The sequence below is a fragment of the Callorhinus ursinus genome, unplaced genomic scaffold (assembly GCF_003265705.2).
Source record: "Callorhinus ursinus isolate GAN/ISIS: 27379988/994484 unplaced genomic scaffold, GSC_fseal_2.0 scaffold10, whole genome shotgun sequence".
NCBI classification, from domain to species: Eukaryota; Metazoa; Chordata; class Mammalia; order Carnivora; family Otariidae; genus Callorhinus; species Callorhinus ursinus.
The window spans coordinates 26,340,616-26,361,032 of NW_027397072.1; the positions used below are offsets into that span (position 1 = coordinate 26,340,616).

The 20,417-nt window shown below is 35.7% G+C and overlaps 1 protein-coding gene across 9 annotated transcripts in view; it reads right to left on the reverse strand.

The window, feature by feature from the left end:
* MEMO1 (mediator of cell motility 1) overlaps positions 1 to 20,417 on the reverse strand; it is a 119,127-nt gene that overhangs the window by 18,356 nt on the left and 80,354 nt on the right. For 6 of the 9 annotated variants that reach the window (XM_073897235.1, XM_025868012.2, XM_073897228.1 and 3 more), the window contains 2 exons: positions 19,390 to 19,501; positions 2,551 to 2,693 (listed from right to left, as the gene is read on the reverse strand). In XM_073897235.1, the coding sequence (XP_073753336.1) occupies positions 2,551 to 2,693; positions 19,390 to 19,501 (255 nt within the window). The remainder of the gene's footprint in view (positions 1 to 2,550; positions 2,694 to 19,389; positions 19,502 to 20,417) is intronic. The other 3 variants (XM_073897233.1, XM_073897234.1, XM_073897232.1) reach the window with 2 other exon arrangements.

The window sequence follows — 20,417 nt, forward strand, 5'->3', positions numbered from 1 at the left end:
AAGAAGAAGAAGAAGAAGAAGAAGAAGAAGAAGAAGAAGAAGAAGAAAGAGAAGAAGAAGGAGAAACAATTAAGAAATATCCTCACAAGAAAAAACTAGATTTTTGAAATGGAAGTATAACATTAATTAATTTAGAAAAGATGACCAATGTCATCAGAGCATGAAACTTGAGAAATATGAAAATTTCTAAGACATTTTAACCCATAACTAGCCAATTATTCATATTACTTCAATTAGGCATATAAAATAGAAAATGAATCTTACTTTACAAGAATGATGGTTATTATTACTATTGTAGAAGAGAAACTACCAATCTTGGAATAGTATCCATGCAACACCTTCCACTTATCCCCAGATCTTCATCGAATTTCCTAATAAGAATTAGCACAGTGCTTTCCATAAGTACAAAGTAAGCACTTAATGAGTATTGTTAGTGATAGTGATACTAAAAAAATAAACACTTGGAAAAGTTCTATTACTTAACCACCAAATGTAAATATAAATATGTTTTAGTCTCTGGATAATTCTCATAACTAACATCTACCAACCTTTGGAAATTCTGAGTTCTTATTTGTTATTATCACCAGGAAATCCTAGCTTACAATTTAAATGCCAAAATTTTCTACAACACAGAAGATCAAATGGCCTAAATAACTTTCCAAGAATCTAGGTAGACTACAAAACAAAATTCATCTTTCTCTCTCAACATTGTACTTAAATACAGTACTTGCACTGGGGCTTGTTTGCTTTAGAATTCATTAATGAGGTAAAAAGAATGATTCAACAGAAAAGAGCAATTTTAAAGCATCTACTGATTTTTGTGTGGATTTATGCTGTGATTGCACATGGTACCAACCTTGAGGGAGAATCCAGATTCTAAAGAACAATATCAGGGGAACTAATTATTTAAATCATAAAAGTAATTTAAAGTGATTCATAAGAGCCTTAAAAGTGAAGAGGGAGGGGACACATGCTTCAAGAATTTTTAATTTCTAAAACATACGGGCATGCTTTATTACCAACGCAAATTCACAATACTAAGAAAAATACCTTATTGTCAACAATGATACTCCTTAGTTTCTAAGATCAACTATGACTAAACATCAGAATTTCCAAGCATCTACCCAGTCCTCCCATCTAAGTAATATACCTATAATCCATAAAAAATAACTTCTGCCAAAGGTAGCAAACCAACTAGCCAATAGAACTGATTATTAAAGAACCCTGAGAACCTCTTAGGGAGTTCGGCAAGGTAGCAAATCTACATGCATACCCTAAACCAGGACTTCCCAACCTCAGCACTAGATATTTTGGGCAGGATAATTCTTTGATGAGGAGGACTGTTCTGGGCACTAGAGGATGTTTATTTAGCAGCTTCTCTGGACTCCACTAAGTAGATGCCTAAAGCATCCCATTTCCAACCCCACCCCACTGTAATGACCAAAAATGTCTCCAGGCATTTCCAAATGCCCCCTCATAAGACAATCAGCCCCAGATGAGAAATCAGTGCCTTAAACCAAAATACTTATCTATAAGGGAGGGTGGCTCTCTTAAAATGATCTCAACGCCATTCACAGAGCAAGGTAAGAGAAAATACCAGCCTAACCAGGACAGATAAATATTGAGTCAATTCTGGTAATCAATGCTTAATTAAGATAATAAAGCCAGGGCTCCCTATATCTCATTGAGGATGTTTTTCTGGCCATTCTAGTACTCTATCTTAAAATTTATAGTCTTGTGCCTTATATTTTCTCTATAATCAAAGAAATAACTGAAGGATGAACAGATATTGGCATCCTCAAGCCAATGAGAGATGTCCTAAAAGGAACAGGATTCAAAAATACTCTAGAACAGCAATGGATAAAGGAGAGCAAATTATATTCAAAGACTCAAAAAATAAAATTTACTCAAAGAGGCATCCACAAATGTGTTTCTTTATGATCTATTTACTGTGAAGTTTCCTTACTCTTTTTATTCACAATAACAAAAATCACTTAAGAGTCCCTACCCTTATAAACCATTACCAGTGAGGACCACAATGCTAATAGCCAACATGTTACATTCTTTGGAGGGTAGTTCTAAACTGATGGCAAAAATTAAGTACCAAAGGAAAAGTAGAAAGAAAAAAACACTAATTACAAAAAAAGAAATGTGGAAAAGGACTGGCATAGCACACAGTGCTCTTCTACCTTCTAAAGAAGAGTATTTGTTATATCTACGAAAAAGCTAACTTCAGAGATTCTACCACACAACTCAACCTGGAAATAGGGTTAAAAGATCTTAACTCCCACTAATGTAAGTGGCTAAGCAAGGATGCCCTCACAGTGTGAATCCAATTATACCAGTCGCCTTTGGAAATGTATCCATAATCCACTATCATAATCTGATCCTTTTTAAAAGACTTTTTTATTCACTTTTAAACATCGCAGATAAAAGTGAAACTTTCCAAGGGAAGTGATAAGGAACTGAAAATCAGAGCTTAGAGTGAAAAGATACCATTAACCACAAGTATATATTATCTACCATAATATGTTAAAATCTAGAACTTACCCCAATGGCAGAAATCTGAAGAAACCACAAAGAGATTACTAGGATCCGCTAGATATTTACTGAAGAGTTTTCCGAATTCCTGTTCTTTTGACTCACTCAGAGCTCCAACCAGTACAGGAATAATGGTAAACTCATCCTTATGGCTTAAAGAAAACAGAAAAAGAAAAAAAAAAAAAGTCATTTAAGAAGGAGAAGAATAAAAAGAGTTTTCCAATGTGTTGGCACTATAAAGTGGAACATTTATTAATAATGGTAATGGTAAGATACATACTGTTGAATTTTTTAATCTATAAATGAAATGTTTAAAGAAGATCATTTAAAAATGAGAGATACAGAATACTAAAAATATCTATTTAAATACAGAAATGTACAATACTTCTTTAGGTAAACAAAGCTATTTTACTAGCAGGTATAATAATGTCCTCAAATATAAAAATAAGCCCATCAGACCATCACCAAGTCAAGTCTTCTCAACTATCCATCAAAGCTACAATCATCTGCCTAATCCTTCCACAATTTTAAAAGAGCATTAAACTCTTCCTCAATATTTTAATCCTATCCTGTTATAAATACCACCACTTCTGGCACTTTATAAACCTGCCAAGTGAGACCTACAAAACTTAATCTTGGCTCCCATAAGAAACACCAACTGCACCTTATACCTATACTAATAAAGAGATACAGGACAGTCTGAAGATACAACTCAAAGTTCACTGGCATCTAGGGTAGACACAGAATTCAAGGAAGTAGGTATTAATTTCTAGCAGCAAGAAAAAGACACCACACCCACCCACAATGTTTATGACATATCCACAAGTCCCTTTTTCACTCTACAGATTGACAGATTTATGGAAAAGGAACAGAGCAGATTAATAAAGAATAACTATGATGGGCTATAGAAATAGATGTTCATCCAAAGCCTTTTAAAAATTTTCATTACAGTGAAATTTTACTTACATATATTCAATATTATTTATATTCTAAATGATCCCAGATTGGAATTTTAGAAGCGTGAATCATGTTTGTCTGACTTGTTCTGAACAGGACTTTAAAAAAAAAAAAAAAATCACCATTATAATAAATGCGTTTTAATATGATAATCTGACACTTAACTGATGTAGGACAAACAGAATTCATAAAAGGGTTTTTTAAAAATACTAAGTTTAAGTTTATTCCCAAAATAAGTGTTAGCCCAGCTTCATAAAGCTAAATTCAGGGCACCCAAGCGCCTCCCCCAGAAAGACCCCCTTACCCTTGTCAATTGCGAAATAAACAGATCATACAGATCTCCAGTCCCTCTGCAATGCAGGGGCTTCTTGGGCAGAATCTGCATCTATGGAGTAAGAAAAAAAGAGGAAGCTGGCAGAGGAAGCTGCCATGGAATATCTCTTTCTCTGACTCTTTTACCAGTTTGCTGAACAACTGCATGAATGAATAGGGGCTCTTCAATAAGTTAAGAGTGATTATCATTTGAAAGGAAAGAATTTGAGCTCTAGTAAAAATTCAAGAAGATTGTTATGAACTGTTCTAACTTCAAGTATTATCTATATAAATAAATAAATTAAGATAATCAAGGAGTATGTAAGTAATTATATAACATGGTAGGGATGCAGTTACATAGAGTATAAAAAACAAGAAGTCAGAAGAAATAGGTTCAAGTACCATCTCCATCACATAATAAAAGTTGAGGGGGCAGGTAAATTACTAACCTAAAAATGTATTTCCTTATCTGTAAAATGATCATAATTACAGTATCTAGTTTTTAAAATTGCTACGAAGTAAGAAACACTACCGGGAAAGTACTTTGTCAACAATTGTTGGCTCACTCTAAAGAAATAATACACGTCTACGATTCCACAGAGCCACCAAACCATTCACTTACCCTCAGCCTCAGCTTGCAAATCTATCTATACCAAAGTAAAATGCTCATACTTAGAAATCTAAGCTTTGAATCAACATCTACCTCCTTGTTATTTCTCAAAAAAAAAAAAATTTACTTGTTCTGTATTTCCACAAAGTATGAATTAGAAAAAAGAACATTTGGCTTTGAAATGTAATATTCCTAGATTTTAGAATTCAAGTTGTCAAGTTGGTCTTCCCCAGTGAGGGTGTACAAAATCTCACACTCAAAAAATAATTACAAAACTGTCAAAAAAAAAAAAAAAACCATTTTGTGCTCTAGAAATTAACCAAACAAAAACACAATAAGAATAGTTTATTCATGTAAAATAACTGAACTTCTTGGGAAGAACAGTAGGAGTCTGGCTTCTTACCAGGAGCTACCTCCATCCCCCTGCCCCACTCCACCAACATGATGAGGTTGGCTGCGAAAACCAGCAGCTTCATTGCTGAAGGGAGCTGACTTTGATTTGGAGCTGAGGGCAGAAAACTCACACCCAGCAGGAAACAGAAAAGCCTGTAGCTCTTGTAGCCTGAGATTACAGCACCAGTGGAGGCAAGCCACAAACCTGAGGACTACCTAGAAATTTAACAGGGAGATTCTGGAAAGAAGAGAGCCACAGAGGGATAAATTCACATATTCTGAGGAAAAGATTGTTGCCCTCCACATAACCCCGTCTGAGTAGAAAGAAGCAAGCACATATGTGCAGGGGAGACCCATAAGGTCCCAAGCTACCCCCAAATGCCAGCTAATTAGGAGAGCATGCCCAAGGGAAAGTGGAGATCTGAGAGAAATCAACATCACACATCCCAGGCTGACTGGAAATCCACGTGCACATATAGGGAGACCAGAGAAGACCCAATAGAAAGGAAAGGAGGCAAGCTAGAAAATGGCCCAAATTTTGAATATGCTCCCCAAACTATACCTAATCCACCAGCAGAGGATGAAAGCCTTACTGGACCAAGGTGTTCAATCACAATCTCCAACCAATCATTAGCTAAGCACTAAGCAATGCAGATACAAAGGTGAACTCTAGAAAGCCAAATTATAAGAAATTTTGAAAAGCTGAGAAGATACATCAGTAGCCACAATTTTGGGAGAGATAAATTCTGCATACAAGGCCAATAAAGTTACTCAAAGGAAAAAAAAAATGAATGAAGAACAAATGAAACAACCACCACCACCACTACCACCTGCAGAAAATTTTAATAAAACCAGAATCAAGTTGCTATGATACACGATTTTAAGAGTCCAGTTTTAAGAAAAAATTACGAGCCACAAATACAAGACCCCTGTCCCAGAAGTGTTATTATTTTAGCTCTTATAGTTATGTCTATTACCCAATTTGAGTTAATTCTTGTGTGTGGTATGAGGTAAAGATCTAAGTTCACTTTTTTTTTTTAGTATGGTTATCCAGTTATTCCAGTACCATTTGTTGACACTATCCCATAAGTAATGAGTCATTTTCCTTTTGCTGCTTTTAAGATTTTCTCCATGTCTTTGGCTTTCATCAGTTTTATTATAGTGTATCTAGATGGGGATCTCTTTGTGCTTATTCTACTTTGGGTTGTTGAGTCTCTTGGAACTGTAGATTAATGTTTTTCATGAAATTTAGAAAGTTTTCAGCCATTATTTCTTCTGCTAGTTTTACTGTACCTCTTTTTGGGACTCCTATTGTATGCATCCTGGTATGTTTGATGTTGTCTACAAGCCTCCAGCACTCTGTTCTTTTTTCTTCAAATCTTTTTTTTTCTCTCTACAGATTGGATGATTTATTTTATCTTTAATATCACAGCTTCTTTACGTAATATTTTCAGACCATCTAGTAAATTTTTAATTTCATTTGCTATACTTTTCAACTCTAAAATTTCCATTTAGTTCTTTTTAATAGCTTTGTTGATATTTGCTACTTATTTAGTCATTGCCATGTTTTAACTTTTTAAAGCATAGTTTCCTTGATTTTTTTGAACATATAATAATTATTTTGAAGTCTTTGCTAAATCTGGTCCCATGTGGATACAGCTTCTACTGGCTACTTATTTTTTTTTCTTTTTCCCCTGAGAATGTGTTACACTTAGATCTTTACCTCATACCACACACAAGAATTAACTCAAATTGGGTAACAGACATAACTATAAGAGCTAAAATAATAACACTTCTGGGACAGGGGTCAGCAACAATCTTTTTAAAGGGTCCATAAAGTAAATAATAAATATTTTTGGCTTTGGGGGCCATACAATCTCCATAACTACTCAACTGTCACTGGAAAGAGAAAGCAGCCACAGGTGATATGTAAATGAGTGGGTGTGGATGGCTATGTTCCAATAAAACATTTACAATAACAAGTTGTGGGCCAGATGTGGTCTGCAGAAGATAGTTTGCTGATTCCTGTTCAAGAAGAGAAAATCTCTGTGACCCTGAATTAAACAAAGATTTCTTAAATACACCAAAAGCTAAGTCCACACAAGAAAAAAATGATAAAATGAATTCATCAAAAACTTTTGCTCTTCAACAAAGCAAAATAACCTGTATCTAGAATATGTAAAATTTCTTACAACTCAGTAAAAAGACAAATTATCAAATTTAAACTAAAGCAAAATATATGAACAGACATTAAACAAGAGAGGACATACAAATGACTAATAACAACACTGAAAAGTTGCTCAACATCATGAATCACTGGAAAGATGCAAATTAACACCAAATGAGGTTACACTATACATTGATCAGAACAGTTGTAATCAAAAAGACTGACAATATCAGGTATTGGCCAGAATAGGGAGAAACTAGAATTCTCATGCATTGCTGCTGGAATATAAAATGGTGCCGTCACTTTAGAAAATAGTTTGGCAGTTTCTGAAAGAGTTAAAACATAGATTTATAGGACCCAGTCACATCATTCCTAAGTATCTATTCAAGAGAAATGAAAACATATGTTCACAAAAAGACTTGTACAAGAATCTTTATAACATTATTCCTAATAGCCAAAAATGGAAGTGACCTAAATGTCCATCAACTGGTGAATGGATAAACAAAATATGGTATATTCACATAATGTAATAACTATTTGGCAATAAAAAGGAATGAACTATTGATATATACTACAACATGGATGAACCTCAAAAACAGTATGCTAAATGAAAAGGATAGATAGAAAAGACATTTCATTTGATTCCATTCATATGAAATTTCCAGAAAATACAAATCTATAGAGACAGAAATCAGATAAATGGTTGCTTAAGAATCAGAGTCAGAGGGGCGCCTGGGTGGCTCAGTTGATTAAGCTTCTGCCTTCGGCTAAGGTCACGATCCCAGGATCCTGGAATGGAGCCCCACATCAGGCTCCCTGCTCAGCAGGGAGTCTGTATCTCCCTCTCCATCTGCCTCTCCCCCAGATCATGCTCTTTCTCCCAAATAAATAAATAAAATCTTAAAAAAAAAAAAAAGATTGAGAGTCAGAGCCGGAACTGCCCTCAAATGCACACAAGGTTTCTTTTTTGTGTAATGAAAATATTCTCAAACTAGATTATGAGAATGATTGCACAACTCTATAAATTTACTAAGAATCACTGAGTTGTACTCTTATGTGAGTGAATTTTATAGGATGTAAATCATATTTCAATAGAGCTGTTAAAAGAAAAAAAAAAAGAAAATCCACCTTTGCCCCTTGCAAACTGCTACCTGCAGCAGGTTACCTAAAACTACCCTAAGCCTCAACTGGTCATTAGTAGAAATAGAGTTAATAATACTTACCTTGTTTACAAGGCTCTTATGAGCACTTCAATAATGTAGAGGAAAGTTTTATCTCTTCTTTTTCTGTCCTATACCTTAAACCATACTGCAGAAAATTAATATATCCAAGATGTGTAACAGACTAAAAAGAACTGAAATCCCAGAACCATGAGAGGAATACTCCCTTTAAAAACAAATATTACTATATCACCAATACACTTGAAGGCACAGAGCACTAAAAATCTACATTCTGGTATCTGAGGACCTTGACTGAGGCCACAGTAGGAAAGGAAAAGTAAAAATTTAAGATCTAATACAAACATAAGATATAAGAAGCATTAGAATGGCATTTAATTGAGTCAGAAACTTATGGCGGCCTGGAATTGGAAAAAGAGGAATGGGAATCTTGCAGGAGTATTAACCTAGCAGGTCTGTTGCACCAATTTTTAGAAGGGGCTGCTTGTAAAGACTAGTCCTTGGCTCTTACATCGTTCCTTCCTTATGTTGATTAAGGCTGTTTTACCCACTTGGGACATCGTACCAGCTAACCTGGATTGTAAACAAAATGATAATGGCAAACACCCACTTTCCTTCTGAGAGTCTAGAATTTCAGTAGCTGGGGCTACTTAGGCAGGCAGAGAGTCCCTACATGATCAGCCCCCAATCAAAATCCTGGATTTTGAATCTTAAAGCAGGCTTCCCTGGCCAGAAAAACTGCACATGTGTTACACCGGTGGAGGGAGCACATTCTATTCAGCCCATCCTATGACAGAGAGAATGTTGGAAGCCTCTACCTGGATCCCTCCAGATTCTGCCTGGTGTGTCCTTTTCCCTTGCTGGTCCTCTTGTGTGTCCTATCTTTTCCAATAAACCGTAACCATGAATAAACTGTGAGTCCTTCTAACGAAACTTCAAATGTAAGGCTGGTAGTGGAACCCTTGAAACAGGTGTTAAAGGCAAAGTGGCATAAAGGAATCATAACTGCAGAGTTTTATGGGAGCCTTATAAAAAATAATTTCTCGGGGCACCTGGGTGGCTCAGTCATTAAGTGTTTGCCTTGGGCTCAGGTCATGATCCCAGGGTCCTGGGATCGAGCCCCGCATCAGGCTCCCTGCTCTGCGGGAGACCTGCTTCTCCCTCTCCCACTCCCCCTGCTCGTGTTCCCTCTCTCACTGTGTCTCTCTGTCAAATAAATAAATAAAATCTTAAATAATAATAATAACAATAATTTCTCATCTTTTCTTTCTGATCAAATTCACCTTCAGACCACAGAGACATGCATATAGACTTTGTACAGAATACTGTGACTCACTATAAGAACAAACTAAAAAGATCCAGAAAACATCAGGCAGAACCGAAGAACTGGGGAAGGAGGAAGAGAGAGGGAAAAGGGGGAGGCAAGCGAGCTGTCAATGACAACTCAGATTAAGATTTAAGTCATTATATGGGCACCTGGGTGGCTCAGTCGGTGAAACATCTGCCTTCAGCTCAGGTCATGATCCCAGGGTGCTAGGATCGAGTCCCACATCGGGCTCCCTGCTCAGCAGGAAGCCTGCTTCTCCCTCTCCCACTCCCCCTGCTTCTGTTCCCTCTCTCGTTATCTCTCTCTCTGTTGAAAAATAAATAAAATCTAAAAAAAAAAAAAAAAGAAAAAGAAATAAAATCTTAAAAAAAAAAGATTTAAGTCATTATCAGTCTTTGCTGTTTCATCAGTTAAGTGAATCTAATCAGATTACCAAAATGAATTTCAAAGGTTATGTATCTTTCTTAATTTCCATTTCAGTAAGAATAATGAGAAAAAAGGTTTACACAAGGGCAGGCATATTTCAGGTACTACTCAACCACCTGAAGCAAAATAATCTTATAAATTGGTAAAGCTTGCTGTCAAAATTATGAATTCCCATATTTTATTAAGAACAAGTCAACATTTCCATGCCCTATATTCTCTTATACCTAATTCTGGCTTTACCATCTCTGATAATGGCACACCATTAGGACTTTCACTCCTGCATGCTCTTAAAATCATGATACTCCCCCAGACAGAAACATTTACCAAGTTCTGTAGATTCTAACCTTCCAATGTCTCCCACTATCTGCTCAGTTTGCTGCCCATCTGCCACTACCTTAATTCAAAGCCCCATGATTTCTTTACTAAACTATTTCTAACAATCTTTTCCAACTCTAATCCATCCTGCACTGTACCATCACACCGTAAAGGAGTAATATTTGGGACACCTGGCTGGCTTAGTCGGTAGAGCATGCGACTCTTGATCTCAGGGTCGTGAGTTCAAGCCCCACACTGGACATGGAACCTACTTAAAAAAAAAAAGAAAAAAGGAGTAACAGGCTTATGATTTCAAGTTCTAATCATGTCCTTCCTTTGATGAGGAACTTTTACTAGCTCTATGCCAATCACAGAATAAAATACAAATATCTTACAATGACATTCAATGACCTCTATAAAATGGTCCCAAGCTACTGTTCCAACTTCCTAATCCTGCCCCTCTTATTCTATGTTTCTACAGGTCACCTACCCAAATGCCTCCAGCTCCAAGTTGGTATTATATACGCATTAAAAGTTGGATAAGGTATAAGATAACACGAAGTGGTAGGACTAATATCCAATTAAAAATATTCATATATAAAGAAAACTTTTTCTAACTATACAGGCCAAACAAAAAAACATCTACAGATATACCTCAGTTACTAGGCAAGCCTTTTTGCAACTTCCTTAAGCTAAGGTAAATAGCTTTCTGTTCTTAAGCCCCGGGTTTTCCTACTCCTATACTTTCTATTTACAGAACTCCCTTTCCCACAGAAACCTGCCCCACTTTGTGAAAATTACAGCCATCTTCAAAGTCCACTCAAATGCTATCTATGCCATGAAGCCACTTGTATGCTCCCCTAAGTTTATCTCTCTGCTCCCACATCCCCTCTTTGGGATCCCATAGACTCTTCAACTGCACTTAACACATTTTGAATTATATTACATCTGATTATATACATTTCTTATCTTTCTTTTTTTTTAAGATTTTTATTTATTTATTTGAGAGAGAGAGAATGAGAGAGAGAGCACAAAAGGGAAGAGGGTCAGAGGGAGAAGCAGACTCCGCACTGAGCAGGGAGCCCAATGTGGGACTAGATCCCAGGACCCTCCAGGATCATGACCTGAGCTGAAGGCAGTCGCTTAACCAACTGAGCCACCCAGGCGCCCCCCCTTATCTTTCTTTTTTTTAAAAAGACTTTATTTATTTGACAGAGAGAGAGAGACAGGGAGAGAGGGAACACAAGCAGTGGGAGCAGGAGAGGGAGAAGCAGGCTCCCTGATGCGGGGCTCGATCCCAGGACCCTGGCAGACGCCCAACGACTGAGCCACCCAGGCACCCCACATTTCTTATCTTTCTTACCAGGCTATATGCTGAGGAAATACACAATGTTTGCTTATTTTTCTATTCCCCATCATTCCTTGCACACAGGTTAGTACAGTTAAGTAGCTCTGTAACATTTAAAAAATGCATATTAACCAAAATTTTTTAAACTTGACAGGAAATGTCTTAAACCACCTGCTCAGCGGGAAGCCTGCTTTTCCCTCTCCCATTCCCCCTGCTATGTTCCCTCTCTCGCTGTATCTCTGTCAGGTAAATAAATAAAATCTTTAAAAAAAAAAAAAACTTAAAGGAGGAGAATTGCCATTTGGGGGACAAAATGAGTTTTGTTTGCTGTTTCTACCTAATTATTCCCCATATATAATAAAATACATTATTTGTGACTTAAAGAAACATCATAAAAGAAGTCTCTAGTGTATTCCTGAGGTGGTGGTAAAGAATTCCTTTTTCAACCCAAAACAGCAAGTAATAGAGAATAAAATCAGAGCTATAAACTAGTAAAAAGTTCTTCAGAGAGAGGGAAAATGATATAGATCAGAAACTCAGATCTACTTTAAGAAAGAAAGCACATTAGAGAAGAAATAAAGATAAAATAACATCTTTAGTTTATTTCATTTGATTTTTCTTATTCTTAATTGATCCAAGAGATAACAATTTCTTCAAAAACTAATAGTAACAATATGTTATAATTATAGCTTATGAATGACTGCAGTGTTATCAGGAACAGGAAGGACAAACTGGAAATACTGTAAGGTACTTGCACTATCTGTGAAGCAGTATAGTGTTATTTTAAAGTGTACTTGGATTAGTTGCAAATGCATGTTGCAAACTTTACAGCACCCACTAAAAAAGGTTTTTTAAAAAAGTACTATAACTGATATGCTGAGAGGAAAAAAATGGAATCATATAAAATGCTCAATTAAAACCACAGAAGGCAGAATAACAGAAAACAAAAAAGAAATAAAGAACAAGGGCAATAAGTACAAAGCAGTAACAAATATGAGAGATATTAATCCAACTATATCAATAATCCTTTAATAGGTGAACGGATAAACTGTGAACATCTGTAAAATAGAACATTCTTCAGCAATAAAGAGAAATAAGCTATCAAGCCAAAAAAAAGGTATGGAAGAATCTTGAAAGTATATTATTAAGTTAAAGAAGTCAACTTGAAAAGGCTGCATACTGTACAATTCCAATTATATGACATTCCAGAAACTATATGACTAGATACTATGGAGATAGTAAAAAGGTAAATGGTTACCAGGGGATGGTTGGGGGGAATAAAGGGGGAGAGGATGAACAGGAAGAGCACAGGGGATTTTTAGGACAGTGAACTGATTCCATATGTTACTATAATGGTAGATAACAAGGACTTCTGGTATTTGGTAAAACCCATAAACTATGTAACACAAAAAGGGAACCCTAATTAAACTATGGACCTAGTTATTAATAATGTATCAATATTTCTTCACCAACTGTAACAAATGCACCATACTAATGCAAGATATTAAGAACAGGAAAAACTGTTCAGTTAATAGTATTTAATACCATACAAAGCCATAGTAGTGTTCTCACTCAGGGAACTCAAACATACAATCAATATGGATAAACACAAGAATTACAAGACTGCAGCTTAACAATCTGGGTAAACTGTGTAAACTCAAGTTGCTGTTTTTTAATAATAGTCTAAGTACTCCAAGAGTTATAAAATCCTAACCACACTGAATTTGTAAGATTGGCTAGAACCTAAAGCAGAGGATGGAACATATTTAAATACACTGTACTGTACTTTCAAGTTGTCTATGTTCCAAAATATTAGCAGTAACAAAAAGTATTAAATGGCTAAGAAGAAAATGATGATACTTTCATAGTGAACATGAATGGTTTTATAGTGCCATATTTCTCAATGACACATTTTCAAAGTTACTAAAGCATCCTATTTACTCTGCACATTTTTCTGAACAAAAAATAGTGAAGTTGAGGTAAAGAAACTGTTTTACATCTGGACTGTGATGAATATATACAACTCTGAATTTGTCAATACTCACAGAATTCTATGCCTTAAAGAGTACATTTTACTGCATATAAATTACCCAAAACAATTAATTAAAAATTTAAACTGTAAAGAAACAGTAAATGAGAATGATACAGAGAGAGGAATATGTGGGGAGATGTTAAAGGTAACTGAACAAGAACAAAGAAGGGCTGCGATCCAATGCTATTAATCTTCAGAGTTAACTAGTTTTGTTTTTTTCAAGATAGATGGTTTCTATATATCCTAACTTAACTCTCTCAATACAATTATAAGCAATGTAAAAATTATTATGCATTTCAATAATGAAGATAATATATGGAAAAAAGGATCAGAATAAAGTATGTAAGATATGATCTCGTTTACATGTTTTAATTTACACAAATAAGTATTTGTATATATAAATCTTATATAGATAATATAAACATATAAGCACATATATGTTAGGATATACGTAACAATGTTTACTATCAAATGAACACTGGTTGAGGGGAAGGAGGGAGGCTTTAACTCTTCATTTTATACTTCTTGATGCTGTTGATACTTTCAAACCATGGACAGTACCGTACAAGTATTTTTTTTAATGGCAATGGGGTTAACTAAGCAAGGAGATTATGGGTCATTTCATGTTTTCTTTTATACTACTCATTATTTCTTTTAAAAGTTCTAATGAATATTATATTTTAAATCTGTTTAAGATAACATAGAATTATAAATAATACCTTAGGTATTTAATTTAAAAAATCTGTAAAGACTACAGTGAAAAAAATGAAAGAAAAGTTAGAAAATTAAATGGTCAAATGATTAAAGCATTATATACACATATTCTAGAAAGTTCTGTCTATAGACATGGAAATATGTCTATAATATGAAACGCAGTTAGTAAGAACATTTGACCTCATTTTGGGAAAAAATTTAATATTTAATAATGGGAAGATCATTATTAATTCACTCAACAATTAATTACGGGAATTCTTTTGTGTACCAGGTCCTGAGCTGGGCACAGAAAGTACAGTAAAAACTAGCTGTCCTCCGGCAGGGAGCAGCTAGGGGACTACCAAGGAAGGGGGACATATGCAGGCAATCACCAAAAGAGCTATTTCACTACAGTGGTACTATGGTAAGCTATCTTCAAGTATAATCCCTGAAAATTCCTCCCACTTCTGAATGCCCACATCACTCCTCCCATCCAAAGCAGAATCTCTTTCTCCCTTCCCCGTTGAACCTAGCCTTGCAACTTGCTCGGATGAGGAGAATGCGGCCTAAGTTAACACTGTGCCAGTTCCAAACCCAGATATTAAGATGCCTGAAAATTTCTAGTTTTGCTTTCTTGCTGCCCTGAACTGCCATGTACTTCATGATAGTCCATGCCTATCCGAGGAGAGGGACACTATATAAAGAGAGAGGCCCTGAAGGATAAGTGACAACAGGTGAAATGGAGAGCACTGAGACAAGAACGAAGGTGGTTCAGGAGACAGCAGCATCGCAGCCCCAGACGAGAAGTGAGGGTGCCCTAGAGCCTTCAGCCTAAGTCAGCCTGCTTCAGCTAGCAGCAGATGAAACACAGACAAGTTGTCACCACTCACCCCTGACCAAATTTCTAGTTCACAGAGTCCTAAGCAAAAAACATAGGCACTTTGAGGTGATTTGTTATGCTACAATAGGTACGTGAGATAAAAAGTGGTGCTTGGAAAGGGTACTACTGGAACAGAAACCTAAAACACTGGCATTGAGGACACTGAGGCAGGCAGAAGCTGGAAGGGCGAGAAGGAGACAGGGAACTGCCAGAGCAGTAAGGAAACGGCCATACAAGGCCAGAAGAAGAGGGGCCCATATGATATATGGGCAGAACAATCAGCAGAATGAGCACATGTATAATAACTTGGGACATTAAAAATATACCTAGTGAACCTATTATAGATCTAGCTAGGATTTCCAGCCAAAATATTCAAAGTGTCACTGGCTACTTTGTAGCCAAGTATGAGAAGGTAAAAAAAGAAAAACATGAGCTAAGGAATTACAAGCAGAATTTAAAGGAAATATTTCTACACAAGAGTTGCTTGGTTGGCAAATAGTTGTTTCTCATCACTAGCCTCTACAAATAGCAAAAGATTGTCAAAGAAACAACATGAAGACAAAGAACAAATCCAGAGTACTGCCAATAAATCATGGGCTCACAATCATCAAATCAAAAATTCATCTATAAAATCCTTTATTAAGACCATAGAAAGACTTAATAAGATAGGGCTTACATTCTCTCTCAGGTAGGCAAAAGGGCTTCTAAGAACCTTATAGGACCCTATATTGGGATCCAAAGTAGAGAGAGTCCTGTCACTCACTGAACTGTGGATGTGACTATTGCCTAATGGAATGCACTTATAATCTGATATACAGAAAATCCACAATGTTTAATGGAGTTCTACCAGTTTAGACTAAAATAAACACTGTTCCAAATGAAAAGAGGCCTTTAAGTTTTCAAACTGTCACATACATGAAGCAGATGGAAATGAATACTCAGGTGTAAACAAAGCCCATTTCTTATGAGGAAGTAAAAATGAGTCAGCGAGTAGAGCCAAGAGTCCAAAAGACCAAGCCAAGAGCTCAGAAAAGTAAGGAATTATGAAGCCACTACTACAAGTCAGAACCAAGCCCCAATCAAAGAACATTCTCTGTTCCCTGATTAGATTTCAGAATTGCTTTGGACCAGAGGCTGCTATATGCCTCCCATTCTTTCACTCTCCACAGAGTATCTATTGTGTGGTTAAGAATTCCTGTCTCAGGGCACCTGGGTGGCTCAGTTGGTTAAGCCGTCTGCCTTTGCCTCAGGTGATGATCCCACGGTCCTGGGATCGAGCTCCTTGTCAGGCTCCCTGCTCAGCGGAGAGCCTGCTTCTCCCTCTGCCTCTCCCCTCTGCCGCTCCCCCGCCTGTGCTCTCCGCTATCAAATAAATAAATAAAATCTTTAAAAACAATTTTTTTTAAATTCCTGTCTCAAAATTGTATATGGCGTGAATGGCGGGTGGGGGTGGGGCAAAACCTGTCTTCTTAGTTCACAGGTATCCAAATCAAGAGGCGCTGTACCCAGAACGCCTCATCCACATCATGACCTAATGCAGATCATAAGGTAATGGACTTTGAACCTGAGGTCCTAACTGAATGAGATTTCTGGGCATCTTAGGAGGACTGAGTACTGCATGGTGGAGAGACACTGAATTGTCTATCAGAAGAACTGTGACATAGTCCATCTGCAAAGATGGCTACCAACAATTCCTCCTATTCCTGAATATACACATGCTACTCCTCCCATCAAGAAGTGGAATCTATTTCTCCTTCCCTTAAACCTTGGCTAATACTGTGTTCTGCTTTTAAAAAGAGAATGTGATAAAAATGATGCTGTGTAGTTTCAGGCCGAGGCCTTAACAGACTGGGAACTTTTGTTTTTGTTCTCTGGTTACCCTAAATCACCATGTAAAAAAATCCAGGCTATCCTTCTAGAGAGAAGCCAAGAAGAGAGAAAAGCCCTGGTTGATGAACAAATAGACCATCTAGAGAACAAATGAGGTATCTCAAATAAAAGCTAACACCAAGGCCATCTTGGATCCATGAGCCTCACTCAACTTACTTCAGTCAACATCTCATGGACCAAAGCAAGGTGTCCCCTGCCCAAACTCCTGACCTAAAATTTGTGAGCAATAATTTTTAGAGTAATAGTTGTGATTTTAAACCACTAAGTTTTGGAGCAATCTCTCACACAGTAATGGATAAGTAATACAGGTAGTGAGTGCAGCAAAGACTATAAAGGAAAAGTACTGGGTACTTTCTAAAAGTCAGTATTAGAGATGCAAATGTAATCTGGGAGAGAGGGAAAATCTCTTGAGAAGTGATATATTTAATAGTGGTTATTTAACACTATTTAACAGAGGGGGAATTATGAACAGGAATTTTGGTTAAGTTACTATTTTCCTAAATTTTCAACATTACATGTTTTACTTTTGAAATAACAACAAAAATATTATTTTGTTAAAACTTCCTTAAGGATATTGTTGGCTTTCTTAAGTCTAAAATATATTTTCTCATGACAAAATATGCTAATATTTCAAGAAATAACAAAAGCTTTATATTATTCTATGTAATTGAAGAATGGAACGTCCTGATTATACTAGCATTCCAGGAAATAAAGAGCATATATTGGTTTAACAATTTCTGAAGGATTAGAATGTGGTAAAACACAATTAACCTAAAATTATACTGCTTATAATTTAATATCACACTGATTTTTTGGAAACTTCTTCAGATTTACACAATGCATCATAGTTACCATTGTGAATAGATGTGGAATGAGAGAAGTTAAATAACTCTCTCATAAGAGAATTAGGAGTAGAAATGATCCAAAATGAGTGCCATAATAGACTAAAACCAACAAGGAAAAATTAAACAGTAGTAACTAAGGGTTAAAAAGAAACCACAAAAGTACAAGAGAGAAAATAATCCAACTTAACTGTAGGGAAAAGCCTTGGGCTTTAGCTGGCCACAAATGTATTAGCCAATAGCAAGTAAGCCATACCAACATGAAAAATGTCAATGTGATCTTAGACTTCATTAATACATTTAATTAACAAATATTTACTGTAAACCTGTATAATACACCATGTATTTTACTAAGAGAATATAATGACAAGATCCAGGGAAGGAATAATCTCACCATATTTAGAACTAGTCGAACTATATATGGAATATTAAGTTCATGTAAAGGAAATGGTTGAAAAAATTAGGGGCGCCTGGGTGGCTCAGTCGTTAAGCATCTGCATTTGGCTCAGGTCATTATCCCGGGGTCCTGGGATCGAGCCCCGCATCAGGCTCCTCACTCTGCGGGAAGCCTGCTTCTCCCTCTCCCACTCCCCCTGCTTGTGTTCCCTCTCTCGCTGTATCTATCTCTGTCAAATGAATAAATAAAATCTTAAAAAAAAAAAAAGAAAAAATTAGACATATGTGACTACAAAAGGAAGACTTTCTAATCTGAATACTGCCCTAAAAGAAGAAAGCTCTTTAAAAATTATCTCATTTTACAAAATAAATTAATGACTACTATGAAATGGGCATTGTGCTAGGCAGTGGGATACAAGTGGAGAATAAAATAGGTATTGTCCCTGTCCTCATCCTACTTAATAGTCGTATGAGCATCCCACCACTGGAAGACCTTTAGCAAGTACCAAACAATAATCTGCCAAGCATATCATAAAAAATATTCAGGTACTTTGCATAAGGATGAAATAAATGAGCTCCAATATTACTTCCAAATCTAAAATTTTATGATTACCTACTTATAGCATAAAAGAATTTGTTATTCTGAGATAAATGTCTAATGAATAAAAGGCAGACACACACACACACACACACCCACTCAAATACACACAGAGGTTTTTGAAACATTATCACCTAATAAAAAACCATGTCAACTCACATGTTCAGCCTTTATAGGCAAACTACTCAAAACCAACTTCAATCCAAATTAGAAACATCCAATCTCAAATTTTTACATCATTTCAAATAGTAAAATTTTTTTAAGGATTTTTTAATTTTAAGAAGTCTCTACACCCAATGTAGGGCTCAAACTCACAACACTGAGATTGAGAGTTGCAGGCTCTACTGACTGAGCCAGCCAACCCTCAAATAACAAAAATTTTTTTAAATCTCTTTATCCTAATGATTATTTTACCCAGTGAAAATAATTCCGAAGAAATTAATACTTATGATTTCTCTGGGATTTCTTATATTAATCAATATACCTTTCCATGGCTTTAGCTGTATAAGGCAAATGCATTTCAATACTGTGTTCATCTTCATCTGTCTGCAGAGACATGCGTTCAAACATTCCTGTCTTCCATAGTTCTCCGTAAACTAAAGAGATTTCAAAATATAGTAAAACAGATATATTAATGTATATCCTTATTCTGTGAGACTCCATTCAGCAACAAAAAACTACAATGCTTTGGCAAGAGACAGAAGTACCACATAATATTTTCCTTCATTTTTATCTTTAAAAAAGAAGAAAAAAACTAGCTTTTTACATACCAAACAAAGCAATAATACATGTGATGACTACTCAGCATTTTCATATGTTACACAGTTATATAAAAATAATCATTTAAAATGTTCATCAGTTCTTTTTATTACATCTAAAATCACCTCTGGGTCTAAGCTTTTTCTTGACTTAAGCAGCACATGCCAACAAGAACACAGTTGATTAGAACTCCTAGTAAAACATGGCAAAGCCACTGCTCTACCTACTCGTGAGGTTAATGATATAGTTTTTAAGTTTTGTTTTGTTTTATAACAAAATCTATGGGATTATTATTTCCCATCTCAGATGTCTGCCAGACAAAGAACAGAAAATTCCTATTAAGCATATTATTTTCCTCAAAATTAAAAATTAAGCTTCTGGGACAGACCAGGACATAAATTCAACATAGTATCATGCCATAAATAATTCTAAAATGATCTAGTAATTCAGACCCTTCTGATGAATTATACTTAAAAACTGATACGATATAATAAAAGATGAAATTTAATATGTAAAAAAAGTAATATAAGAATATTTTTGTTTTATCATAAAACAGAACATTTTTATAACTACATTCTTAAATGGGCTTACCAATATCAAAGAAACAAACAAATGATGGCATGACATTTTTTCTGCAAAATTATACCTGATTAAATATCATCCATTCCTTTATTAGGAAGCTATCTAAAACCAAAATTTTCTGAATGCCCCAACAAGATTTTAAAAATAAAGTATGTTACCTAAAAGCATCAC